Genomic DNA, 26,147 nt, shown 5'->3' with positions numbered 1-26,147 from the left:
GGAAAACAGTATGGAATAATGCTTAACAATTTGTTTATTTATAAATCATGCTGTATAAATATATATATATATATAATATAAATATAATTCTTAACTTGTATAAATAGAAATTTCACCTAAAAAAAGGACGGGTACGAAAGGATATTGGAGAAATGGTAACATATGAAGCACTAACACTAACAAATTATAGAGATAGTTATTTGTTTAGCTTAATAAATAATGAAAGGAACGTTTGTCCGATAAGCAGACAAAATGTGACCTACTTAAAAATCTTAATTATTTTGTTAATTATATACAGTTTAATTTTCTAATTTATCGTTTAAAATAATTTTCCATATAGTTAATGAGTACGTTAATAAATACTGAGTGTACAGGTACTTATATATGCGTTATATCAAATATAAAATTTTAGTTCGAAAATAAAAACGCAAAGAAAATGTTTAATTTTCTTCATAAAAACCTTCAAGCTCAGTTTTTTTAAAACTGATATGTTATCTAGAAGATTTTCTAAATGCACTTTTAAAATCGTAATTGCATTAAAATTGAGGAAACTATTATTTATTATCTATTGTAATGTCGAATAAAATTAAAACTTCGTCACGATCCTCACTTGATCTATGCGTTCGTTTCCTACTTTTTTAATTTCTATACTTTCCTTCTGTCCTTGTACACTGTGTTTAATTCCATAAAACGTATATATACAGAAACCTGTAAATAAATTATATTTTGAAAATTATTTTAAAATTTATAAGAAACTTTAGGGTATTTAAGAAAATCGTTGACTAGAATTACCTATAATCATCCACAAGGCAAATCTAATCCATGTGAATCCATCTAGTTGTAACATTAAATATAAATTAATAAAAATGCTACAGCAAGGTATAATCGGCACAAGTGGAACCTATAAAGGAGAATAATATTTAATTATTTATAAACATAGGTAACTCCATTTATTTACAAACCTTAAAAGATAATTCAGCTTCCTGTACTGGTTGACGTCCAATAGCTGCTATATTTAATATTGTAATCAATACACAGACTATTACCGTTACTAACACTGTTTCATTTTGTTCAAAAATTTCTGTCCCAAGGTTATTAAATAAAATTCCAAGAATAAAAGCCATGATACCTAAATAAAATTATTGAAAATATATATTGCTGTTGATCAAGAAGAATTCTAATCTCCTATAATTTTGAAATGGATTTCTTACTGAAAAAAATAACACCATATGTGGCGATTGCGCTAGAGTGCTCGCTTGGTTCTTTTTGGTTGTGTAGATTAAAAACGCGTTTAAATATACCCAATATTTTGAAATCATAAATATTTGATGTTGTTGTGTCAGGTATCTTTGATTGTTTATCCACTTTTTTATATCTGTAAAATAAAGACGGAAGGAATGCGTTACATTATTGTAATAAAGTGGGATTTCGAGACTCTACTTTGAATCCGTTACATTTACCAGCACAAGAATGAGCGCCGTGGTGGGGGTCTCGAATTCCCACATACTTGCAAAATTAATACGTTATTAATTTAACAAATTGACATTAAAGAATAATAAAAAAAATATTGTCTTACCTTAAAATTAATACTGATATAGACACTATGGTATAAGCAAGGAGCGTACCAATGGACATCATGTCGATCAGTTGTTGAAGATTAAAAATAAGTGTCATAAAACCTATAAAAATAATGGGATAATTAAAAACAAAACTTTGTCGCACCTTTGTTATTATAATAATTAAATCAATTATGTTGCCAACCGGTTAAAAGACCAGAAAGAATGGTTCCTATAATAGGTGTCATAGTTTTTGGATGAACTTTGGCAAGAAATTTGAAAATGAGACCATCGCTACCCATCGCATACAGTATTCTTGGCAGAGGAAACATTGCACCAAGTAGGCTAGTGCAGAGTGCAAATATTGCTCCAATATTGACGATCCATTTAATCGCGGACCAGCCGATTTGCTCGAATACGTACGGAAATGGAGCATCAGCATTCTACAAAATGATTAAATTAGTACGTATTATAAATTATAACCCAATTATTCATTCAACAAATCTTAAATTAAATTAAAAGCATAAATAATCCGTAGCATTATTCATCAAATTGGACAGCTCTTTTTGAGATACTAGAGTGCCTTAACTAATACTTGCTTTATCGAGATGGCGCTGCATTTATTTACTGAGCGAATTAATATGATTGGTCAATTTCAAAAAATACTTTCTGATTAACCTAAATTCGTGTAGATTCGATTAGTAGATCGAATGCGTCTCATTTACGATAATGATGTGAAACTGATGTAGATTGAACAGCGAGTGTAAATGTAAGTTGAATGAATATTACGAGGAATATTTTCGAAATAATTTTGAAGTTAGACCTGATCATAGTAGGGCCACATCATGGTGAGGACCGTGGAGATACTGAAATAAGCGATGAATATGATGGCTAAAGAGAAAACGATGGCCAGTGGAATATTCTTTTGTGGATTTTTAGCTTCCTCGCCAGTAGTAGCAACTGCATCGAATCCAACAAATCCATAAAAGCATTTTGCTGCCCCAATCATCACTCCTTTCATACCAAATGGCATGAATCCTCCTGTTCCCACGTTTACGGCTGTTGCAGGCATCTCAGACGGTGATAAGAACCAATTCCTGGGATCGGCTATAAAAACGTATAATAACAATCTTCTCAGGCAATAGAATAAACTTTCGCATTTTCCTCGTTGTTGCTATCTTTAACAGCGTTTAAGATATCATTAAGACAATACGTAATGAATTTTAGTAGCAGAACTCTAGATGAAATTTTCCTCTTATTGATATACCTATAATATTATAGACATACCTAATATGGCAACTTGAAAACATACAATCCTCGATATTTCAGTCTATATTTCCTTACTTAAGATTTTAATGGTTGTTTTCACTCTCGCTAAAGGGTTCATATAATTTAATAAAAAATCAACTTAAAAAACGTTCACTTTATGAATAAAATCAAGTATTTTTATAAATGTCTATATTTTCTATAAGAACCGAAATATAGAGAGTGATATATTTTTATAAGTTAACGTCAACACACACACACATAAATATATATATATATATATATATATATATATATTCACGATTATTTGTACGATTCATCTATGGTGTCATAAATTTTCCACTATGTGTTTTATTTTATCTCGATAATTGTGTAACGATGCTAATATGCGAGTTAAGTTTATTATTGTTTACCTTTAATAGATCCAGCCACAATAACGATCACAATCGTCACCACGTTTATAATAGTGAATATGTTATTGAGAAAGGACGATTCCCTCACTCCAGTGCTGAGTAAAATAATGAGTAGCAGGACCATTCCAAAAGCGAAGAAATCGGGATATTCCGACAAGAACGATACGTTTATTGGCATAACCGACCTTAAAGCTTTGGCCATTGCGTTTCCTGTTAAAGCATCCAAATAGTTGCTCAAGCCTCGAGCAACGCTTGCCGTACCTGTATCATAAAAAAATTCTTAATAATTTCAACAAAATATCTAATAATTGATTTAATATACATATATACAATACATTCTAAATTTTTTTTGCAGAAACGAGGAATAGTGAAGAAATCACGAGGAAAAAATACAGAAAAATAATGAGGCTCTTTAAGTGGAAAAAGAAAGCGTTAAAAAATAAATGCAAATTTATGCATGTATTCTTAGATGAGCGACAGGATCTACGCTGATGAGATAAAGATTTTTCAAGAATCCTCCTTTCTCGAGGACTCACCAATAACGTACTCCAGCAGAAGATTCCACCCTATGACGAATGCAATTAATTCGCCTACTGTTACGTAGCTGTAAACGTAAGCAGACCCAGCTTTGGGAACCCTAGAGGCAAATTCCGCGTAACACATACCTGAAACGAGGAAAAAAGTATCAATTACATGGATTAAAGACAAAAATCATATTTATATCCATTTGCCAAACTTTTTTTCAAAGACAAAACGAAACTACAAGCACTTGATCGACGATCGAGTTAATTTCGTTTTTCAATGGAATTCGATTAGCAAATTGAACAACAAGCAAGAATATCCGATTTATCGATATTTTATCCATTCGCCAAACTTTTTGCGTGGACAAAACGAAATTACTGTAAGCGTTTGATCGACGATCCAGTTAATTTCGTTTTTCACGACAAATCGAGTGATAAGCAACAAACAGGAATGTCTAATTTAATGATTGATCGATTTAGCGGCTCGTGCATTCCTTGAATAAATCTGATACGTTTTAGACACGTTTTAGACACTTTTCTGATACCATGCCGAGATAATCACGGCATATCAAACGCTCTTCATAATTCGGACGTTCCTCTTTACAAAGAATCATCCGGAGCAATTTACATCAAGAAGAATTTGGCGATCAAGATTAATGACTGGTACTTTTCTGTATTTGCACTGATAAAGTTTTAATCTTTGTATCGGTTAAAGATATGGTAAATTTCAGTTTATGTTTATTTACCTGCGAAAGCTGATGCTACAGCCGCGATAAGGAATGAGATGCAGACAGCAGGTCCCGCCGTTTCTTTGGCTACGCTACCAGCAAGGACATAGACGCCAAGGCCAAGGGTCGACCCAACTCCAAGGGCAGTTAAATCAAAGAGATTCAGGACTCGTGCTAATTCGCTCTTAGACTCTTTTTCATCTGTTCGCTTGCGCGACAAAATCACCCACAATCTGCTGGCCATATTTTTGCACTTTTTTTAAATTCTTTCCTAAAAATTAATAATATTCATTCTTCTTTACATTTTTTCCAGGTATATTTCTGAATTTGTCAATTCAGTGTTCAAACTTTTTTACTAGAAAAATCAGTACTTAGTGGCTCTTTTGATCAAAGAGTCAAAATTTGTTGTTAATTTTCAATCAACGGAAAAATATAAATACGTATTTTAAATATTCAAATGAAAAATCGTGAAAACGCTCTTTCTCTACTGATCACACCATTCGTACTTGGCTCTTTCTACTGAATTATTATTTTTACTTCTGATCAGTGTAATTGATATTTTGTTATAATGTAAGTATAATTTTATATAAATTTCACAAATATTTTTAATTTATCTTTCACACATTATTTTGATAACGAGAAATTCCATTATGTTCAGAAAATGTTTACGACCTGAAAGATGTCCCAGTTATCACGAAGGACAACTAGATAATTCAACGAGAAGCGTCTACGAAAGGAGTTTTCTCATTCTTGGTTGCATTTTTAATTATCTCTTGGATTTTTATGATTGTCGGTTAATAGTTATTACGCAAAGCATGCGAACCAATGGGTGTACAATCAATGGATAAGAGAAAAAATTTTAATTTACTGGAGTATTTTCTATAAGATCAGTTCTGAATCAAATTTTCATTTATCACCAGTAATTATTTAAAAATAATCCTTTCATTACCTAAAATGACATTAAATTATCTAAACAAGGTAACTATAACAATTCAAAAATATTTACATATCATTTTTTTTACAATTCAAAATCAATATTGTTTAAAATTCTTAAATATAAAAAATAATGTAGTATGTGAATATTTGTAATTAATTTAGTTTTTATTTTTAAATCAGGTGCACAGAAGCTGCATTTCCGAATAAATAAAGCTATAATTAGTTGCTTTTGTATAATGATTTTCTTACAAGTTTACCATTGAGAACGAATACTGTATGCATTCAACGATTTCCTTATAAGCAAGAAATATGAAGGACAAGCACGTATAGTGGATAGAAAAATAATTAATTTAAATTTAACGAGCTCGACTGGTAAAATATATTGATTAATATATTTGGACTCTTCTGTATTACTTGAATTTGACTCGATCTATTATTTCATTCAAGTCCACTCGATATTTCGTAATTGAAAATCAGGTACCGACACGTACTGCGTACGAGCTTCGCTGAATAATGTAACAAATTGCCTTGATCCCTTTATTTCCAAGCGGCAAAATACAAAACGTTTTAGTACAATCTGCACGTATATATAAATCCCCTGTCGAATTATATTCCGCCCATAAGATAAAGCTACCGTTGACCAAACAACTTTTATCTCTCTCTCTCATATATATATATATTGTAATACCATTTATTTTTCTTTCCAAAACTTACGTAAGAGGGAAAAAATTGAATATAAAAACAATTTGATGCTAAGCAATTCACTTTTTATATCCCTCCAAGTTATAATAGAAACCACAATTATCAGCTAAAAATTAACTAGTTGGAGCATTGATGGTCATTCGTAATTGATTTGACGCTTGTTAAACTCACCACGTCTGTTTTTATTTTAGAGATGATTATAAAATTAACGATAGATTAAATTATAATTTGTTTTTTTTGTCTATAAAGAAACACTATTTTTCGTTTTATCGTGTCAAGGCTTTTGCCACCCAATTAAGGTGAGGACCATGCAATAGTGTCCTCGTTATTTGATTTTGCATAACTGGTCCTTTCCTGCAGCAAGCTTGCCGCTTGCAAATTATAATAATAACAATTCAAGCTTATATAGATATTTCTGTCAATGATCAATTTTTATTCAATTAGTCGAAGACTTGGGCTTGTTTAATAAGCAAAATTGTACTTGATGTGTATAATAACTCCTTTACTAAGTCTGTTCTGTTATAACACCATTTTTTGTATCCTTCCAGGAAGGCACAAAAGTATGTAATCGTGATCGAAGCTTTAATGTACAATTATTCAAGTCAAAAAGCAGAAATTCTGCAAGAAAGTTTAAAGATTAATTGTATTATAATCTATATATACTGTCTTACAAGGATAAAATATTATATTTATTGCAAATATTTATGATACTGAAAATTAAAATTCAAACATAATTACTAATATTTATTAAAAATTGTTTATCATATGTATTTGTTACATTCAAGTTCTTGTATCAAGGTCAGCTTCCATTCAAATTTTGGAAAATGTTAGTTATCATTTAAAATGCAATTTTACTGTCTTGCTGACTCGACATTTTTCCATTACAGAGTAGTATATCGGAATTGAAACAAGATATAACTTTACGCGTTAAAACCGCAATTAAAATGTTAACAATGGTAAAATAAAATCATTCTGCAAGTTCCATTCGTTTTCACGTCGCAGACTGACTTTATTATTTTCAAGAAATAAAAATAAAAGATAGCAGTGTCTGGTCTTTTTAAAAATTACTTGCAAATGAGACACTACTGTGTCTCTTGATTAATGTCTGAGTAATGATTAAAAGCTTTTTGCTTTTTATCTTTACGACATAGGATACAATATTGACTTTTTAAAATGTGCTTATATATACTACCAATGGGATCCTCTTACAACAAATATTTTCACTGTTTATATATCTTGCAATTTCAAAATATTTACCAACCAAATAAAATGTTGAAATACTTGCTTCTAATCGTTGCAAAAATTGTAATATTTTAATACTGTAAATATAATTATTTAATTTTTTATAACTGAGCTTTACAGTAATATATAAGAATGTTACAAAGTGTTTAAATATTATTTTCAAGAAACGTGTCTGTTTTTTTTAGAACTTGCGTTGAATAATATGCATGTGTATGGATAAACACAGCGTGTATGTCTGTGTGTGGAGTATATAATACAAAATTGCAATTTAATGGGTTGCGCGTTGCATTATAGTACACCCAGCGCGCGTCCCCCAACTTAAGATAGAGCAGGCCTTAACAAGTTGACTACTGGGTATTATTATAGTGGACAGGACGCGCTGAGAGAACTAAATTAGTGTTTGCGATGTGTTATTTATACATGCACAACTATTATCTCTAAATTCTAAAAACCAACCATTATTTATCACTTAAGAGATTTCAAGAATAAACAGCCTTCATATATATATATATAATACTATTAGATTTTTTCTTACAAAATTATGCAACTTCTTTGACAAATATTATGGGGACGAATAAAAGCAAATTGAAGTTCAACCGAGCAGAGCTCGAGAGAGTTACAATTTAAAGAAAATAATTTTTTGTAACTAATTTAAACCCGTTGTGTCCTCGTGCCTTTACTAACACTTGTGAGGAGAACGAGTAGCTTAAAACTACGTAACGGCTGCTTAGCAATATTTACATTCACCGGTAGTATAGATATAGATAATATTATATATATATATATATATATATATATATATGGATAGATAGGATTACAAAATTAATTAATGCATAATATTGATGGTTAATGAAATTTAAAAAATTTCACTTTTTTATAATCGTAATATCAGTACAAAAATTTGCATAAGGCAGGTTTCAAAACTGTTTTTTATTAGTGAAAATAATTAAGAGAATTAATTATACGAATATCGTGAAATTAAATTTTAGATATTAAGAAATGTTAATAATAGGTTTAAGTGTATTAAATTTTTAAAGTCCGTTTATTAAACAAAATTAACTGTTTTATTATTATGGCCATGTTAGCATAATGTATTATGTATACGAGCTTTAAGTTTATTTTACAAAAGTTATATGAAAATCAAAAGTTCATTATTATAGTTATAAATTTAAATTAATACCACACTCAGACTTCAATTTCAATCTCTAAGACTTTGTATCGAGAAAGTATTTCTTGATGTTTATTTATAAATATCAAGGAGAATTATAATGATTTTTTTATGTAACAAATATTATTCTATGCTGATTTCCAAGGACATTTGTACTTTCTAAACTGCCTAGCGATTATATAGAGCGCCTATTATAATTAGTCTATCATAATTATAAATTTATACGAAAATTTTATAATAATAATTCTATCCGTGTTTTGTATATGAGAACGAATAATTTTTTCGAATTATTTGAACTCGAAAATACAATTATTTATTATATCGCTGATGTGATTTCTGGGTCATCAGATAAAGCAAGTATAAAATTTCGTTTGTAAAATATCACCTTACTTTCTATAATTGATTAGCATTTGAAGTATTTCTTCGCGAAAAATATTTACTTATGTGAATTAGACTCTTATATTTTATTTAAAAAAAGTCAAGTTAATTAAATTGTAATATTTAAGTTGATCTGTATACAATGCGGTTTTTCGTAACGGTGTCAATACTTACTATGTATTATTCTTCACGTGACTTGTACCAAAAAAGGGAAATTAGAAGAAGGTACGAAACTTTTAGGAGTAGGTCGACGACATTCGAACCTGCCGCACCAACGTACCACGGTAAACTAATAACGAGGTATAAAACTCTGACGCATCCTTCCACCTGTCTCACTGCTAATAAACTTTAATCAGCTCCCACCGTGGTTTTCAAGAAGGACGTTTGTAAAAGACTTCAATGAATTCGTTTCACTGATAACACTAACGTACCGAATAACGAATTTTTTCTTATAATTAAAATTGCCCACAGCACAAATGATTGAAAGTCGATTTAGAGTCATCTCTTGATAATTCAATTGATTATAAGATACTAATATTCGACCTTAAAGCAATGTATGCTTGCATGGATATTTTTTCCCGACTCTTTAGATATTTACAAATTAGATAAATATTATTCCAATCATCTTCTGTACAAACTAGACACACATGTATCATTCGTTCTGCTTTTATTACTCTAAAAATTTCTTCTTTATTATGACTCAAAAATAATTTTTGGCTTGCTAAATAATAGAATGATTTATATTGTTTTTTTAACAATAATTAACAGGTTTTTATTGCTATGTAAACTTTATACATTTTTGTTGGAAGAATTTATAGATGTCTTTTATATCAATATTTAAATCATAAATGAATTTCGCCACATGCATTATTTGTGCGTAAAACTTTATAAAATGAAACGTTAATTATTATGACGCCTAAATCACTTAATTGATACCTAGCGAAAATGTTTAAATAAATGATTAGAAAATATAAATTAAATGTAATTATTCTAAAGTGTTTCACAAAATTGCTTTATTACTGAAGAGGTTTAAGGCGAAAATAAATGAATGTATAACATGTAAAATTAATATAAATATTTATAAAATGGTTCATTCAATACACATTTCATTTAATTTATAAATAGTTATATTTTTCACTTACGATCTATTTGTTTATTTTTATAAGTCTCTGGATTCGTTGCACAGCCAGGACAAGTGTGAAGAGATTCATGAATAAATATCTCACAATCTAAACAGAATGTCTGACTACATGTTCTACATATATAGACCTACAATATATTGAATAAAAGTTAGTACACAAATAAGAGGTATATAGCTTCAAAGATTCTAAACTGTAACATTAAAATACCTTCTTGTCTTTCACAGTCAAATCTTTTTGGCATCCGTAGCAGGATGATGCATTACCATCATATGGTACTTCTGTGAATGTTCCCACAGGAAACAAATAATGATAGGAGCGTGCTAAATGAGGGGCAGATACAAGAGTGAGACCACATGTTCTGCATTCTACAGGTAATTCACAATGCTTGCTAAGACATTGAGGACAAAGGTAACCTGCATTCATTGATTTTACTGATTCGTCTGAGCTATCTGTGTGGCTAGAAAAGATATATATAAAGATAAAAAAATAAATAAAATATTTTATAACATTCATTTATTCTTACCACATGCAAACAATCATAGATGCATCGGTTGTAGATGAATGTAAAGCATGATGTGGAAAACCCATTTTTACTAGTGCTGCATCTAATCTGGAAGCAGCAGGTGGAGGATCAATATGTGCATTTAACTGTTCTTTAAAATGTTTATCATCAAGGACTACACCATGCTCTCCTCCTGTCGCACAAGCCATTTTTTTACAAATATACAGTTCTGCTGCAAGGCCTATTACACTGCATCTTATTCCATCACTTTTCATAGCCTAGAAAAAAACAGCATGAATAATATGAACAATAACATAAGTTATTTATATATATATATATATATATATATACATAATTAATAAAAAATTCACCTGTATAGTTTCATTAATATCTCCTGGATCGCAGGTGGTAAGAGAGCCTATAATGACTAGTATTTCTTTGCTAGCATGGGATGGCAATAATCTTAAAGATTTTAAGGCTAGTTCTAACGAGTTTTGTAAAGAAGGCTCTCCAACTGCTGTTGTTTGATATAAGGTTGACAGTTCCTGTAAATTGCGCATGTTCAAATAATATTTGCATATACTAATTTTAAATAGCAAACTACAATGATTTTTAATTTTACCTTTATATGTTTTTTTGAGTTCCCTGCTAAATCACTCAATTTTTCTGCTCTCTTATTTCTAGTTGTAATTATACCTATTTGACTTATTGGATTTTGATAGAAAAACTCTTCTATAAAATCTTCTAATATCTAAAACAAGAAATTATGTAATAAACGATAATTCTATAAATGTTCAAATAACAAATAATGAATACTTTTAATGAACAAAATAATCTTGTTGGCCTTAGATCTTGATTAGACATTGACTCAGATGTATCTAAAATAATATAAAGATGCCTCATCATGCCTAATCTGGCACCAGTCTTTTTATCCATTTGACGTTTTCTTTTGGCATTGTGAATGATATCAGCCACAGATGCTTCTACCATTCCTTGGTCATCTTCCTTGATGGCTTCCCTAATAATTATAAATGTTTTATATTGTACATACTTTTGAATATAACTAAAGCATAAACTTTATTAAAAACATACCAGGTCTTTTCATAACCTGTCTCCCACCGATATTCCTTTTCATCCTCCTCATCAGCCATTGTATCAAAAAAGCTTACTGTCCTAAAATAATTAAAATGTTTGTTAAAGATTTATTTATTCAATTATTTAATAATAAATATTTATATAGTATGTACTAGGTTAATTATACTTGTGACAGGTAAACACAAAATTTTATTAAGGAAGTAAATACTAAAAATATCTCAAGACAAATGAATAATATACCTGTGTCCTTGCAATTTATGCTATAAACATGATTGTATTTATATAGATAAAGTTAAAACAACAAAAAAGAGAAAAAGAAATCACAATCACAAAACTGTATTTATCTGCATTTTACAAGTATTCTCATACAATCCCAGTTCCCATCAATCCTACTTCCTACAGTTCTTATACTTTCCACCCTTCCCGCTCCTCGTCCTCTCAACTGTTTACGGATCCGTCCATTCCGTCGGACGTTGGGATCAGTTGGGATCGTTCGTGTACGTATGCTCACTGATACATATATACTATACACTTTCAGTAAAAACCCTTAAATCGTTTCATAAATGTATGTGATGTCCATTTTATAAAGAGGTAAAACAAGTGGTTTGTTGTTAAAAAAAACTTAAAAAAAAAATAAAAATAAACTAATTAAAGAAATCATGGGAAGAGTTCTGACAAATTCTACAGGAATATTTTACATTCAGTATCGTTTTGATCTATATGTTTAATTAATATCAGCTAACCTTGTTAAGCAGCAGTGAATCCGGTTGCAAAATACCGGGCGGCAGATTCAACGGTGAGGGAAATCTTAGGAAGAAACAAAAGTTAACAATGGAATTTTATGAAGAGTACTTAAACATCTAACGAGAAAAAACTTTTATAAGGATTGTAGTAACATTAAAAGCTATCGGATGCTGTTTGCTTTATTTAATATTAGATATTTTTCGGTGAGTTTGTTGAATAGATTCCCGCCAAAAAGTGGAAAAAATGGTGTCTGGTGCCGTGGCGGGCAAGCGCCATAGCGCCACTGTCGTTAGACGCCTCAGTCCCGATCCCGAACGCTGTTTTCCTTCCCGTCTTCTACGAGCCGATAAATTCCTTCTTCGTATCCAGAAAATCGAATTTTTTTCATATTTATCAGCGGTAAGTGGTTATAATTGGTTCAAAGGGTAATCGCAGAGAAATCGTCGGCGGACAAAAGTGCGTTCGGAAAGCATTCATGAAAAAACAGGAAGTGAATGGGTGAAAGAAGTTTGTGACGAGAGCCATCTTGACGAATATCGGCTTGCTCGTGGTAGAGAAGGATAGAATAGTGACGATAGACGAGTTTTTGTGGTGTATGTAGCGGCGGCAGCGGCGGCAGCAATGCCATCCCTACGAAATGTTTGCTTTAGCTTGATACGTCTTTCTTATTTCTAGTCGAAATATTTTCCAATTGTCAAGCTACCGACTTAAAACGTGCCTCGATTCTCCCAAGCCGAATATCCTCATTATAATTGTGTAAGTTCCATTCATTGGTTAGCTTGTGCCATTGGCCGCGTTTACAAAGTACTCCATGCTGTATTTATGAATTATTATCGAAACGGTCCTTTTATTATATTTTATTCGCTGTTAAACCCTATAGTCCTTGCTTCCAGGGCTAGGATCTACGCCCCTTATTCATCCGGCACTAAAATTCAATTAACAGTTATAGGTATTGGTTGTGTTCTTTCCTCAATTGACAGTGGTATCTTATTAAAAAAATACTTTGAACTCCATTTCCATCGGCCTTTTACTAATAAATTTTTAATGACCCGCGAAATTTTGAATTCCCACGCTTTACGATTTTGTCATGAATTACTAATGATTAACCATTTTTCTTAATTCTCGTTTTTGCAATAATTGATTCTGGTAAGATGCACAAAGGCAGTGTTTAATAAGAATGATATTTAAATTTATTAATAATTTTAATAATTTGTTTATGTTTTCATTGTGGTGATTGTGCTTTTTATATACTTGTTTCATTAAGCTATTGCTCTTTTTAGAAAGAAAGCATCAACTATAGAACTCGAAACATTTCTTAATCAAGATGGAGGGTGACGATGGCCCTTCTACCATCAGTAACAGTCCAGCTACTATTAAAGGTACAGTAATTACTATGCTTTTTTTTTGTATAGTTTTTACTTCATTTTAATAGCAAAGCTAATTTGACATTTTGCTTTTATAGCGGCACAAGAAGAAATGGGAAGATTGGATGTATTAGTATGTGGCCAATGCCATGAAGTCTTTCACTTTATTGAAGGATTTCAAGAACATAGAAATAAAGAAGGATCTTGCACACGTGTTTCACACTTCCGAGAAAACAGCAATGTTAGTAAATTTATTACCTCTGTGCTTCATTTGGTTAATTATGAAAATTTATTTTTATATACTTGTAGAATGAGCAGAAAGCACAGGTTTGGGCATTTTTATTATGGAAAGATTCACAAATTCCCCAAGAGATTTCCGATAAAGATGCTACCAATTCTTGGAAGCTTTATCAAAAGTGGTGTAAGATGGATCCACATGTCAGAGATTCTTGGATTGCAGCAGGCAAAACTATACAAACATTTACTAAAATAAGTAATGCAAAGATGACAGATATACCCAAACAAAACCAATCAGTCACACAAAATGAAGGTAATTAACATTAATTTTTCAGAAGTTTTATGCACAATTCTCTTCTCTATTATAATATTGAGATTTTTAATGTAAATAGGTGTTAAGTCAGTTGTTGTACGTAAAGTCATTAGAAATGGGCAGCCAGAAGATGCGGTCAAAGTAAAAAAAGATGCAACAAAAGTAGTAGATGTAAAGATTTCGAAACCTACAGAATCTAAGGAAACACAGCCTGAAAAGAAAGAAGTACCGAAACTCAAGCCCTCTGTAAAGCCTAAGGTTTTATCCATTCTTATTTGTACGCGTTTTCATTTAAATTGATTATTTTAAGCTAATAAACATAAATGTTGTCTTACTTTTATTAGATTAAACCTACTAAGACAGGAGATGCTGCTAATGCAGAAAGTGAGGAGGAACTGGTTGTAGAAAGGATTTTAGCAAAGCGCTTTAATCCTAAAAGAAGATGCTCTGAATATTTATTAAAATGGGAGGGATTATCTCAGTAAGTTTAATTCTAGTAATCATATAGACGCATAAATGTAACTCAGTTTATTATATTCATAATTTTAAATAAAGCGAACATAATACGTGGGAGCCCGACGAAAATGTAGCAACTTGCAAATATTTGCTGGAGGAATTCCAAAGAAATCTTGCTAAGCAGAAAGAAATAAAAGCAGCTCAAGAGCAGGCTAACGCCAAATTGGTCGCTCGCGCAGCAACTGTTCAAAAAACTGTTGTAAAAGCAGATGTGAGCAAACCGGGACCTAGTTCCGCGGCTCAAGCAGGGTAATAAAGTTATACTTTCATCAATAAATATAGTTTACAATTTTTCAGTTTACTTTATAAAATAGAATTGTATTTTAGACGACCAATGCGTTCAAGTAAATCTAAAGCAATGGATCAGGTGAAACAATGGTGTGGCTCTATGAAAGATGAAGAAAATGAACGTATGTATAAATAAACTTAATAATATTAAATTTGAATAACTACATCAATTATATAATATAAACTACGGAATTAGTGCTAGGTAAGAGGAGAATCGAATTTTCGGATAGCGAATCTGACGATGGAGGTAGCAGCGTAGCGAAAAGAGTAAAAGGTGAGACTGGCAGCGATGATGATTGGACAGGTGGCATGTCATCTGAAGAAGAGAGAATGTTGAATCGTAGCGACGTCATTCAACGAGCCTTCAACCGTGCCAATGCTCAGTCAAACGGATCCAATAGGGCATCAGCTTCCAGTAGTGATCTTGCCACTTCATTGGGTCTACAATCTCCAGAAAGTGCAAAATCCGTGCAACCCCCAGTTTTAGTGGCTAATGCCAAAGGAGTGGTAAAAGTAGATCCAAAGCAGATGCCTAACTTAACTTCAGGAGTCTATGTTATGTCTAGAAAAGATGGTATTATAAAGCTGGATTCAACTCCTAGTGGAAAACTTTCCGTGAAAGGATCCCCTACAACTCAAGGTGTACTAATGGTTCAGAATCGAGAAAATACAAATATTATTAGAAAACAGGTGATAACCGCTTCGCAAGCTAATTCAGTAACACCAGTTAAAATCGAAACAAAGATGGATGGAAATCAAATAGTTACTCAAATGAAAATGGTACCAAAACAACTCACGCCAAAATCTGGGGGCACACCAAAATCAGAGCCTATTAAGATTCAGCCCAAGCCGGATCTTAATCAGTTGCAACAAATTCATGTCGTTACAGCAGTACCAACTCCAATAACCTTGCAGCCAAGGATTACCCCTGGTATACGTCCGAGTCCTGTAGCAGGAAGAGGTGCTGATGGCCGACCATTATTACCAAGACCTGCATTACGAGCAACGGCACCGACGAGTGTGTTAGGAATGACTTCTCCGGTTCGCACTCCGTCGAGAGCATTAGCTACAAAGAGAAGCCAACCACAGCAGGTTGTAAAACTCACGCAACAAATACTCCAAAAAAGTCCGACCGGACCCGTACAATCACAGCAGTTGCAAGTTCAACAGCAGCAGCAACAACAAAGTAGTCCGAGTATAACTCAAGTTCGACCGAAATTCAATGTATTGGGTGTACAGCAAAAGCAGATAGTAAAGACTAGCGTTAGCCCCGTACAGCAGCCTAAGCAAATTCCGAAGCCCGGTATAAGTAAGCCACAGTCACTGCTGTCTCCCCAACAGAAATTATTAATGGCAAAACGAAAAGCTCAAGAAGCGGCTGGTTTGGTAAAACCTGGTGGCCGAGGCCTGTTAGCAGGTGCCAGGGTTCCTGTTGCACGCGGAAGAGGCAAACCGGGCGAATCCGCAACAGCAGCAACGTCGAAAACTAAAGAGAGTAAATTGGCCGAAGGTGATGGGCTTCATATGGAGTTCCACGAGGTCGGTACGGAAGAAAGTAGTAGTGAAGGAGAACCAGATCTTCCACCAGCAGATGTAGAATCTGCCGCTACGACGGCACCAGACAGTCCGCCACGTCCATTTACCCTTTGTCCGCTCACAGGTCGTATTATTGGACCTGATGGCGAACCCATCGAACCAGCTGAACCGGACCCAGAACCATCAGTCGCACCATCCTCCTTGACCCCTGTAAAATCAACTACAGACACAGATAACACGGAAACTCCCGTTGCTGTTGCTGCAGGTTCCAGCACCGCAGAATTGGTATTGCCATCTCTCGATTCATTAACCGAAAGCGGTGGTATCGTGCGAGTAGAAATGAGTCCTGGTGGAACAACTGGTACAATTGTACAAACATCAGAATCAGCTCAAATTAGTCTTTCAAACGTATCTGTAACTGCACCAGATCTCCCTTGCTTGGATGACACTACCACTACAATAACGCCTGCTGTAACAACGACAACCGCAGCCTCACTAACAGAAACAGTCTCTACGGTAAACAGTCCGATTACTGCTGTACTCTCAACAGCTACCGTTACCTCTACAACTACCATATCCGGTGCGGTATGTGATGCTAACAAAACAGAAGAGAAACTTGTAGACGAGAGGAAAGTGACGGAAGACACATCAAATCTTGTAACGATAACGGGAGAAGATGGAGTAGTTTATCAAGTAGCGGGTCAAGCAGAAGGTGGCCAGACTCTTTTGGTTACTAGGGGTGCAGATGGAGAACAACAATGTGTTTACGTGACCACTGAACAGCAAGGAGATGAAGGATCCGTTCTTACACTGGATCATGCTGTTGCTGAGGCTGTTGCCCAATTAATTCCAGACCAAGTAAACTTGGCACCTCAGTTCTACGTGAAAGAGGCTGATGGTGAATCGTCTGAAAATCCTATGGTTATGTCTATAATGGAGAACCCCAATGCAACGGATGTTACAGGAGGAGCTCAGGAGGATAGCGAGAATCAAGCACAGGTTGTTGCTCAAGTAGTTCAAGCGGAAGAACCAACACCAGGTAATTATACAATCATTCAGTACAATGACAGACTTGTTACTGGATTCTTTCTAAGCATATATTAATTTAATAAGACATGAATTACGGTTTAAATCATATTTTTATCTCAATTTAGGTGGTACTAGACGCGTGGTATTGCTTTTACCAGATGGAAACCTAATGATGACTGAGGTGGATGAAGAACAATATGCAGCGCTTGAACTTGACAAGTGAATTTTTATTTGATGGTCATATTCATCATGAAAATAAAGGACATAGCTTGCATCCATTTTCATAATCACAAGAAAAATTGTACGTCTTAACGTGGAACGTGAAACGTGTATATATGTAACAACGCTCGTTGCGTACAATGCTAATGAAGGCGATATCAATAACACCCAGCTAAGCAAATTGGATTGAAAGCTGGTTCATTGTATAAAAAGTAAGAAACAGTAAGCAAGAAAATTAGATTCTTACGTTCGAAACACAAATTCGTTACAGAAATTCATTTCTTTCTATGTAACGACAATCTGATGATATTTTTTGTTTATACATTTAACTTATAGTAAGCACCCATGCATAACCATCTAAATAACAATATCTTACCTTCAATAACACTGTACTACGTTTTAAGTAAGCGATGAAACTTTAGAGCAATGTTGCATAACTGGATTATTTTCTTCTTCAAACGAACAACAGTAGTTTTTTCAACATTCAATTTTTGGCATACCAGGTCCAATTTTACTATACAATTAACATGACTGATATTGTTTGAATTACAAAAATAGTCGGCATCTTAAAGTGTATTGAAATAAGAATTATTAATTTAAACGTGGAAAAAGACAACATCTTTTTTAATTATTTATCCTTGACATAAAACGCTTCGTCATAACATATGCTATTTTATTTATTAAAAATAGGACGATGCCTTAAAACGGAAAACTATTATACGTATGTATTGACATTTTACATGAAGTGACAGGATCTAATACAAAATCGTCTCTTACTTCTGTTTGAAGTATTTTTAAGATCATAGTTAAGGGTAATTTGACATTGAATTGACTTCATATGACTACCAAGGGTTCAAGCTAATCATACCTTTATATATTTTCAAATGATGGAATTAAAGTTAACATTTTGGTATAGTGTTGTGCACTTTATATGCAGATATGATAATTGTATTGTATTACAGGAGCTACGTATGCGTATTTATAGATGACAAATGCACCCTTAATTGTTTTAGACTCACTTATAGTTTTAAAAACTATGAGGCTTTCAAAATACAATACAATTTATTGGATTATCCTCTGCTTCTTATTATTGAGCCTATTCCTTTTTTGTTACTGTACGTTATTACTATAACGACAATAATTTTTTAAATAGAAAAAGCAAGAATCAGTCTGCAAAACAAAATTGTGGTACTTCATGTTTATTTCCTTAACGAATGTAATACATTTATTCTACGCTATTTTATTGTAAAAATATAAAATATTAATAACTATTATAATAAAAATAAAAGCATATGATATACTATTCAATTTATATGTATAAAATCCATTCGATATTGCGCTTATTTTTTAAAAGATATATAGAAAATTTAATCATGAAATCAGGCATTATAAAATCAATCATTTATAGATGTAACATGTAACTGTGGGTGTGTGCTTTCAGTTATCAAATGTGGTTTGTGGTTTAATGAATTTATTTATAAAATTTGTAACCTAAAACGTTATACTAAGCGCAATTACGAACTTTAAATATAGTAATTCTGTGGGACTTAAGTCGTACCATATCTTTACTAATGATTATGGATCATAATTTTATTAAAAAAATATAGCAAAATTCTAGTTTTATTGTTACTGTAGTCTAAAATCATGTTTTGTTTTTAACAGCACTTTTATTATTCTTACATTTTAGTGATAGATTTTTTTTTAATAAGTAAAATTATAAATAAATTTTAAATTAATTATTTAATTTATACAAAATTAATATTCAACTTGGTAAAAGAAATCTTGGTTTACTTAATAGAAAATTCCAAATTTTGAAGCAATTATATCAAACACGCTGTTAATTTTGAGATGTGATTGTTGCAGGCTTGTAATTAGCAAGCAGGCAGACGTTAGACTATATTCAAATCTGAAGACCTATTATTCCTTCCTTTTCATGAAGTGCAATATCTAAAAAAAAATAATTTCTCTTGGATGTATATAGTTGAAAATATAAGATTCTAACATTTTTATTTTACTTTTTAAATGTAAATAAATAGGTGTTTAATCCTTTATACGATTAAGCTGGTTTTAAAATGATTTACACATAAACTGAATAATTTTTTTTTAATTTAATGGGAAAGGGGTGTAAATCAAAAACAGATTATTGAAGGAATTATTTTATTTTCTATATCCTTTTTAACGTATAAGAAAGTCGATAAAATTTTGTTCTAGATTGAATCTGTAACGACTTTCTTTTTAACCTATCCTAATTGATGCTACTGACTGATCCTAACAGTTTTACCTCCCCTATTTTCACCTATTCCCCGGGCTCGCCAGTCCCAACCAGTCCCAATCATCTCACTAAACAACAGAGAATCGAAACGAAGGACCTGTTGACAACGTGTTCTCTCATTACAATTAGATCAAGTTATTGCCGAGGTTGTTGTTCAATTGATACTCAGTCTTCCAAATCAAGTAAACTTGCTCCTTCACTTTCACATAAAAGAGAAAGACGTTCATCATAATCGACTTAAATCCCTATAATTAACGATGCCGGCTACGCAATTTACGGACAACCCCAATGCAGCTACTGTAGCTCATGATAATACGGAAGAAGTTCAGGAGAATAATGAAAATCAAGAACAACAGGTTATTGCGCAAGTCGTCCAAGCAGGAGAACCAAGGCTAGGTATATAATTAAATTATAAAATGATTAAGTTATTATTTGCATTTTTTATTGAAATATTTATTTAATAAAAGATAATTGGATAATGATTTTATGCATATTTTATCTTCATTTAAGATGGTACAAGGCGCGTGGTGTTACTTTTACCAGATGGAAATTTAATGCAAACTGAAGTGAGCGCGGAACAATACGCTGAACTTGATCTTGATGCTTAAATTTATTTGTGATAGACGTATTCATAATGAGAAATAATTAAACAAATATTTAAAATAAATTCTTCGATTACTAACATCGGATTAATATTTGTTTCATTTGACAAAAACATTGAGTTTTACTATAAAATAAAGCCTTAGTTTAATATATGTTATGTCAATAATATTGTTCAATAAAAGACTTGACTTCAAGCCTATAACTTATAGCCAATGGATGTTAGACCAATATAAAATAATGAAAAGTAATTAGATTTTAGTTTTCATGAATTCCAAGTTAAATGTAAGGTAATTTCACTTGAAAGTAACATACCTTATGTCATGTATGGTTCAAAATGTAAGATGACAATACTTTAATTTGTATCATCTTTAAATGTAAATAAATATTAACCTTTTGTAGAAATATACTGCTTTTTAAGTAATTTCCAAATTTACTGATAATATTTATTTGTCTATGCCATTTTTTACAAAACATGAAATAAAAAAGCCAATAACATCATTCTGTGGACCAAATCGGCAGAGATTTTCACACTGATCTTCTGTTAAATGATCTATAACGTATCCTGGAGCTCCATAATCTTTTAATCCCATCAGTTCCATTTTATGTCTAACATGTTTTAAACATAAATTTGGATACTTTTGTAAAGCCCATGATACTATCTCTTCATTTTCAGCTATTGTTACAGTACATGTGCTGTAAACTAATACACCACCAGGTTTCAAAAGTTCAACAGCCTGTCACATAAAATATTAGTATGCATTATTTATATATTATTACAAATTTGTATAAATTATACCATGCTCTAGGAAAATTTCTTACAGCTGAGAAAAGTTTTTTTTGTATAGAGCTATATGAGCGAATACAGGAGGCTTTAATACGATTATGAAGTTGTGGTCTCTGTCCCATACCACTGCATGGAGCATCTAATAAGATTCTGTCAAAACTATACCTTGGAAATGGAGGTGTGTTTTCTATAGACTCTTTAGATATATCATTGCAAACAGCTTTAGTAGAATCATAACAGAAACTTTTTACATTATAACATCCTAGCTCTTTACAAATTCCTTCAATTTTCTTAATTTTTGATTTACTTATATCTAGAGCAATTAAAGCACCCTGGAAAAAAAAACTCCTTAATCGTTTATTACAAAATTAATTATTTTATTTTATTTCAAGAACCTTATGGTACCTGATTTTTCATGAGACTTGAAATATGTGTAGTTTTATTGCCTGGAGCAGCACACATATCTAGAATTCTCTCATTAGGTTGTGGATCAAGTATTCGAGAACAAATCATAGATGGCAAATTCTGCAGTAATCCCCATTCTTGAGGCATTGTTGTGCAATTCAACTGAGGTAGATGAGAAATAACATCCGTCATATAGACTCCTATTCCACTATTAAAAGAATGCTGATGTATTAATTTTACTGAAATGTTTCAAATTATTTTTGTTGTGTAAAAGTAAAATTATATATCGACCTTACTGTACCCACAGACCCACCAAAAAGTTCTTTTCTTGTTTGTTTAAGAATTCCATTACCTAAAAAAACTTTTTCAGACTCTTTATATTCCTTTATTAATCCTTTCTTACAATTCCCTGTTTTGTCAGCAAAAACACTGACTTTTTCCAATTTGACAGGCTCTACAATTACAAGAAGAATTAGATTAATTATTAAATAGAGGGACAATTTTAAAATTAAGGTACAAGTGTTACTTACTATGGGAGATACCTATTATACCTGGAGCAAAAATGTGAGATCCTCTTAAAACAGCTGCTCCACATTTTTCATCAACAATTATTTCATTGGAATATTTGCTTAAGTCTAACTGTACAGACTCATTCCATTTGTGAATTATAATTAGTTCCGGAAAAAAAGGAAATGTTGAAATAACTGGATATATATCTGTAGGCTGTAGAATTTTTATAAATAAATAGACTTTCTTTTATTACAAAAAGCATTAAATTTATACCTTTGTTATTTTTATTTTTTCTCGTAGCTGTGCAATAACCTCTTCTGTAGTTATTTTATTTACATTTACTCTATAAGTAGTAACTTCTGGAGTTAAGCAAAGCCACTTAAAAAGAATATTTAATTGTTGCTAAAATGAGTAACATATGGGAATAATAAAATAAAAGGGAAATTAATGTAAGATAGGATTAAATGAAGCTTACTGGTACATCCAAGTTACTATTTTTTATTTTGATATACTGTGAATATAATTCATCAAATATCTCATTGTGAAATTTAAATGGTGATACGAAATCATTCATTGTACAGATGCTGTTTTTTGGTAAAAATTAATAATCTGCTTTACGCTCCGAAGCATATATAAAGTGACCTTACAGATGCTTAGAAAAATTAGACTCTTTTATTATTTTCTTTACACAGCTACATAAAATAATTTTGTACTACATCGAGTTTAAAAGTAATTACATGAAACCACTTATTATTTATTGAGAGTCAAATAGGATATATTTATTTTTTAGCATAGTACTGTAATTTTATTCATTTACATATGTATTATTTTGAAAAATTTTTCACTACACATAAATACATTACTGAAATAGCCACATACAACTACATATACAACATATTACTCCATTATTACTTACTGACTGACCTACGGTCAGTACGGTCACTACGGTCTTCCGTAACGGTACTAAATACTTACTACTACTGACTCACTTCTGACATTTAGTCGTCAGTAGACTCACTAGAGTCACTACTCAGTAGTCAGTAGTCAGTAGAGGAGTAGAGTGAGATAGAGACATCTGAAGAGATAGCAATCAAGGAACGTCTGGAATTTAATAAATACATAATACATATAATATTTAGTAATTATTACTTTACCTACAAATCGAAAAAATAAAAAGGGTGATAGTAGAGTGATAATACTATCAAAAAGGTGAAGTACAAATTTCACATAACAATATATACTTACTTAATTAAAATACTCTAAAGATACAGTGTGTAGTTATTAGTGAAAAACAATTTCGGTATTTGTAATTAATAATTCTAAGATAATCAAAATTATAAGGCAAAGGCTGATTGAACATTGAACTTTGTACTATAAACTGTTGCTTGCAGCCAAATCACATAATCTCCGTTCCTTACTTCATTTTAATTTAATGGTTCTTTCTATAAGTGACTGTACAATTTTTTACAGTAGTCATAGCAGTCATCTGAAGTACAATCAATTAAAATGATCAACACTGGGTGAGTTATAATGATTTTATTAAATTATTGAAATTAGCCATTATACATTGATCTGGTAAATGGTATTGAATTTTAAACTATAATTTTTAAAATTCTTTTTTTTAAAATATCTTAGGAAATTAGCTGGTCGTACCATATTTATTACTGGAGCTTCTAGAGGAATAGGGAAAGCTATTGCTTTAAAAGCAGCTAAGGATGGTGCAAATATTATTATTGCAGCAAAGACTGCTGAGGCTCATCCAAAATTACCAGGAACTATTTATACAGCAGCTAGTGAAAGTAGCTACTCTTATGAAAATCAAATATGCTTTAGTTTTCTTTAAGCCTTACTTAATTATATACTTTCAATAGTTGAAGCTGCTGGAGGAAAGGCTCTACCTTGTGTAGTAGATGTTCGTGATGAGAAACAAGTCTATACAGCAGTAGAAAATGCTGTTAAAAAGTTTGGAGGTATTGACATACTTATAAATAATGCTAGCGCAATATCAATAACTGGTACATTAGAAACGGAGATGAAAAGATACGACCTCATGCATGGAGTTAATGTTAGGGGCACTTTTCTTGTGTGAGTATCAATTTACTTAGGTACTTTTAGATCTATAATAACCAACATTAATTATTAAAATTATTATTTAGATCTAAAGCATGTATACCCTACTTAAAGAAAAGTAGCAATCCCCATATTGTAAATATTAGTCCACCACTTTCTATGGAACCAATATGGTTTAAAAATCATGTGGCTTATACAATGTCTAAATATGGAATGTCTTTATGTGTTTTGGGAATGGCAGAAGAATTTAAAACAGATGGTATTGCTGTTAATGCCTTGTGGCCAAAGACAGGTATTACATTTTGATAAAGAGAATCTAATATTTTAATTTTAGAAAAAAGTGTGTAGTTTTAAAATACCTTATAAAAATCACAATTCATTTCTTTTTTTTATTTCAGCTATTTATACTGCAGCAGTTGAAATGTTATCTGGTAGTGAATCAAGCAATTATAGTAGAAAACCTGAGATAATGGGTGATGCTGCTTATGCCGTAATGTGTAAAGACAGCAAATCTGTTACGGGTAATTTTTTCATTGATGAGGTATTGCTAAAAGCGGAAGGAGTTACAGATTTTACACAATATGCTTGCAATCCAGGTTATTATTACTTTAAAATAATTTGAGTAGATTATTAATATTTAAAATTGACATTTATGTTTTTTTTTTAGCTAATAAAGATCAATTGATGCTTGATTTCTTTTTACCAAAAGAACTTCTGCAAGCTGAAGACTGTAAGAAACTTATACCTAATAAAACAGGTGAGAAGGTAAAGGAAACATCAGGGGACGAGTTTGGAGATGGAAAAGTGGCACAAATTTTTACTAATATCAAAGCAAATTTAAGCACTGAGCTTGTTAATAAAACTGGAGCTATATACCAATTTAATGTGAAAGGTAATATTATAGTAAATGTATGTTTAGTTAATTTGGATTTTTGAAAAATTAATTTTTATATATTTAGGAGATGAAAGTGGTACTTGGTATTTAGATCTGAAAAATGGGTCTGGCAAAACTGGCAAAGGAGAGCCAGATGAGCCTGCTGATGCTACTCTCACAATGGATTCAAAAAATTTCTTTGCTATGTTTTCAGGTATATAGTATAATATTTTAATAATGATTTTGAAATTAGATAACATATCTAAAAATATTTAATTTTATCTATTCTAGGTAAAATTAAGCCAGCTTCAGCATTTATGATGGGAAAATTAAAGATTACAGGTAATTTGCAGAAAGCTATGAAACTGGAGAAGTTAATGAATAGTTTAAAATCTAAACTTTAAAGTAAATAGATTAGTAAGAATAATAATTCATTCATGGTTACTATTTGTATGAAGCCTTCCAATTTTTCTATGATACAATAATGTATATTAAAATATAAAATACTAACAAGCACCAAATTTTATGGTGCAATAAATAAGAAATATAATAAGGCAAAAATATTATTAAAGAAATTCGTTATTTCTCGTCTCTTGACACTTAAATATTACGATTTCAAGTAATTTGAAAATGATTTACAAGTATTCTAATTGTTAAAAAAGATAATTATTCAAAGAATTTTTAAATTATAAGCCTAAGGTATTTTTGTTTACTCTTTAAAGTTAATCAAATAT

The 26,147-nt window shown here is 31.5% G+C and overlaps 5 protein-coding genes and 1 long non-coding RNA gene across 16 annotated transcripts; 3 read left to right on the top strand and 3 right to left on the bottom strand.

Annotated features, from left to right (window-relative positions):
* Window positions 1-16: 16 nt before the first annotated feature.
* slif (slimfast) lies at window positions 17-9,524 on the bottom strand. The gene is made up of 11 exons (XM_066733740.1): window positions 9,085-9,524; window positions 4,503-4,755; window positions 3,772-3,900; window positions 3,236-3,496; window positions 2,380-2,663; window positions 1,762-1,999; window positions 1,577-1,679; window positions 1,212-1,375; window positions 963-1,129; window positions 793-901; window positions 17-708 (listed from the first exon to the last, which is right to left on the bottom strand). The coding sequence occupies exons 2-11, from the start codon at window positions 4,726-4,728 to the stop codon at window positions 587-589; spliced, it is 1,803 nt and encodes a 600-aa protein (XP_066589837.1). The 5' UTR covers window positions 4,729-4,755; window positions 9,085-9,524; the 3' UTR covers window positions 17-586.
* Window positions 4,767-6,695, top strand: LOC136777447 (uncharacterized). The gene is made up of 3 exons (XR_010823241.1): window positions 4,767-5,054; window positions 5,143-5,462; window positions 5,601-6,695. It is a non-coding gene; the product is annotated as an uncharacterized lncRNA (long non-coding RNA).
* A 381-nt stretch (window positions 9,525-9,905) lies between the features above and the next one.
* On the bottom strand, window positions 9,906-12,539 carry Ssl1 (general transcription factor IIH subunit 2 Ssl1). Of its 2 annotated transcripts, none has more exons than XM_066733863.1 (8): window positions 12,393-12,539; window positions 11,647-11,727; window positions 11,371-11,572; window positions 11,177-11,305; window positions 10,926-11,099; window positions 10,576-10,832; window positions 10,260-10,509; window positions 9,906-10,179 (listed from the first exon to the last, which is right to left on the bottom strand). In XM_066733863.1, exons 2-8 carry the CDS (start codon window positions 11,703-11,705, stop codon window positions 10,045-10,047), a joined length of 1,206 nt encoding a protein of 401 aa, XP_066589960.1. In that variant the 5' UTR covers window positions 11,706-11,727; window positions 12,393-12,539; the 3' UTR covers window positions 9,906-10,044. The 2 variants fall into 2 exon arrangements, with proteins under 2 accessions (XP_066589960.1, XP_066589959.1); XM_066733862.1 differs by lacking the exon at window positions 12,393-12,539 and adding an exon at window positions 11,890-12,281.
* Window positions 12,540-12,651: 112 nt separating this feature from the next.
* Window positions 12,652-18,511, top strand: LOC136777515 (uncharacterized). 5 transcript variants are annotated; one of them, XM_066733859.1, is made up of 11 exons: window positions 12,699-12,792; window positions 13,069-13,149; window positions 13,674-13,772; window positions 13,856-13,998; window positions 14,067-14,307; window positions 14,387-14,565; window positions 14,652-14,788; window positions 14,863-15,072; window positions 15,151-15,233; window positions 15,308-17,686; window positions 17,802-18,511. In XM_066733859.1, the coding sequence occupies exons 3-11, from the start codon at window positions 13,718-13,720 to the stop codon at window positions 17,897-17,899; spliced, it is 3,525 nt and encodes a 1,174-aa protein (XP_066589956.1). In that variant the 5' UTR covers window positions 12,699-12,792; window positions 13,069-13,149; window positions 13,674-13,717; the 3' UTR covers window positions 17,900-18,511. The 5 variants fall into 5 exon arrangements, with proteins under 5 accessions (XP_066589957.1, XP_066589956.1, XP_066589954.1 ...); XM_066733857.1 differs by lacking the exon at window positions 12,699-12,792 and adding an exon at window positions 12,807-12,986; XM_066733860.1 differs by lacking the exon at window positions 13,069-13,149 and having other exon boundaries at window positions 12,652-12,792.
* Window positions 18,512-21,209: 2,698 nt separating this feature from the next.
* On the bottom strand, window positions 21,210-23,359 carry LOC136777426 (tRNA (cytosine(72)-C(5))-methyltransferase NSUN6). 5 transcript variants are annotated; one of them, XM_066733705.1, is made up of 8 exons: window positions 22,945-23,359; window positions 22,743-22,871; window positions 22,490-22,682; window positions 22,251-22,413; window positions 21,960-22,167; window positions 21,720-21,886; window positions 21,590-21,617; window positions 21,210-21,504 (listed from the first exon to the last, which is right to left on the bottom strand). In XM_066733705.1, the coding sequence occupies exons 1-8, from the start codon at window positions 23,041-23,043 to the stop codon at window positions 21,214-21,216; spliced, it is 1,278 nt and encodes a 425-aa protein (XP_066589802.1). In that variant the 5' UTR covers window positions 23,044-23,359; the 3' UTR covers window positions 21,210-21,213. The 5 variants fall into 5 exon arrangements, with proteins under 5 accessions (XP_066589802.1, XP_066589801.1, XP_066589798.1 ...); XM_066733704.1 differs by having other exon boundaries at window positions 21,590-21,886; window positions 22,251-22,311; window positions 22,363-22,413; XM_066733701.1 differs by having other exon boundaries at window positions 21,590-21,886.
* Window positions 23,360-23,526: 167 nt separating this feature from the next.
* On the top strand, window positions 23,527-26,033 carry Hsdl2 (Hydroxysteroid dehydrogenase like 2). Of its 2 annotated transcripts, none has more exons than XM_066733706.1 (9): window positions 23,527-23,678; window positions 23,940-23,989; window positions 24,105-24,268; window positions 24,341-24,554; window positions 24,626-24,831; window positions 24,938-25,135; window positions 25,207-25,431; window positions 25,499-25,627; window positions 25,705-26,031. In XM_066733706.1, exons 2-9 carry the CDS (start codon window positions 23,976-23,978, stop codon window positions 25,815-25,817), a joined length of 1,263 nt encoding a protein of 420 aa, XP_066589803.1. In that variant the 5' UTR covers window positions 23,527-23,678; window positions 23,940-23,975; the 3' UTR covers window positions 25,818-26,031. The 2 variants fall into 2 exon arrangements, with proteins under 2 accessions (XP_066589803.1, XP_066589804.1); XM_066733707.1 differs by having other exon boundaries at window positions 23,529-23,678; window positions 23,943-23,989; window positions 25,705-26,033.
* The last annotated feature ends 114 nt before the right edge of the window (window positions 26,034-26,147 follow it).

This window comes from Prorops nasuta, unplaced genomic scaffold (genome assembly GCF_024137725.1).
Source record: "Prorops nasuta isolate Cenicafe-Biocafe unplaced genomic scaffold, Cenicafe_Pnas_1.2 PNAS00011, whole genome shotgun sequence".
NCBI classification, from domain to species: domain Eukaryota; kingdom Metazoa; phylum Arthropoda; class Insecta; order Hymenoptera; family Bethylidae; genus Prorops; species Prorops nasuta.
Note: the sequence above shows the minus strand (reverse complement) of the source record. Positions and strands in the feature narration are given on the sequence as shown.

What these genes read in the sequence shown, in the direction of transcription:
- LOC136777426 (XM_066733701.1), bottom strand. Translation starts at nt 23,043, where the DNA reads ATGAATGATTTCGTATCACCATTTAAATTTCACAATGAGATATTTGAT. An exon ending in AAAAAATAAAAATAACAAAG is followed by an intron (nt 22,683 to 22,742) that starts GTATAAATTTAA and finishes AAAATTCTACAG; the next exon opens with CCTACAGATATATATCCAGT. An exon ending in CAAGTCTCATGAAAAATCAG is followed by an intron (nt 21,887 to 21,959) that starts GTACCATAAGGT and finishes TTTTTTTTCCAG; the next exon opens with GGTGCTTTAATTGCTCTAGA.
- Hsdl2 (XM_066733707.1), top strand. An exon ending in TTATACAGCAGCTAGTGAAA is followed by an intron (nt 24,269 to 24,340) that starts GTAGCTACTCTT and finishes TACTTTCAATAG; the next exon opens with TTGAAGCTGCTGGAGGAAAG. An exon ending in GTTAGGGGCACTTTTCTTGT is followed by an intron (nt 24,555 to 24,625) that starts GTGAGTATCAAT and finishes ATTATTATTTAG; the next exon opens with ATCTAAAGCATGTATACCCT.
- slif (XM_066733740.1), bottom strand. Translation starts at nt 4,728, where the DNA reads ATGGCCAGCAGATTGTGGGTGATTTTGTCGCGCAAGCGAACAGATGAA. An exon ending in TGTAGCATCAGCTTTCGCAG is followed by an intron (nt 3,901 to 4,502) that starts GTAAATAAACAT and finishes TCCTCGTTTCAG; the next exon opens with GTATGTGTTACGCGGAATTT. An exon ending in TGTGGCTGGATCTATTAAAG is followed by an intron (nt 2,664 to 3,235) that starts GTAAACAATAAT and finishes ACGTTTTTATAG; the next exon opens with CCGATCCCAGGAATTGGTTC.
- Ssl1 (XM_066733863.1), bottom strand. Translation starts at nt 11,705, where the DNA reads ATGGCTGATGAGGAGGATGAAAAGGAATATCGGTGGGAGACAGGTTAT. An exon ending in ACAGGTTATGAAAAGACCTG is followed by an intron (nt 11,573 to 11,646) that starts GTATGTTTTTAA and finishes TATAATTATTAG; the next exon opens with GGAAGCCATCAAGGAAGATG. An exon ending in ACTCAAAAAAACATATAAAG is followed by an intron (nt 11,100 to 11,176) that starts GTAAAATTAAAA and finishes CGCAATTTACAG; the next exon opens with GAACTGTCAACCTTATATCA.
- LOC136777515 (XM_066733860.1), top strand. Translation starts at nt 13,718, where the DNA reads ATGGAGGGTGACGATGGCCCTTCTACCATCAGTAACAGTCCAGCTACT. An exon ending in AAATGGGAGGGATTATCTCA is followed by an intron (nt 14,789 to 14,862) that starts GTAAGTTTAATT and finishes TTTTAAATAAAG; the next exon opens with CGAACATAATACGTGGGAGC. An exon ending in AGTTCCGCGGCTCAAGCAGG is followed by an intron (nt 15,073 to 15,150) that starts GTAATAAAGTTA and finishes ATTGTATTTTAG; the next exon opens with ACGACCAATGCGTTCAAGTA.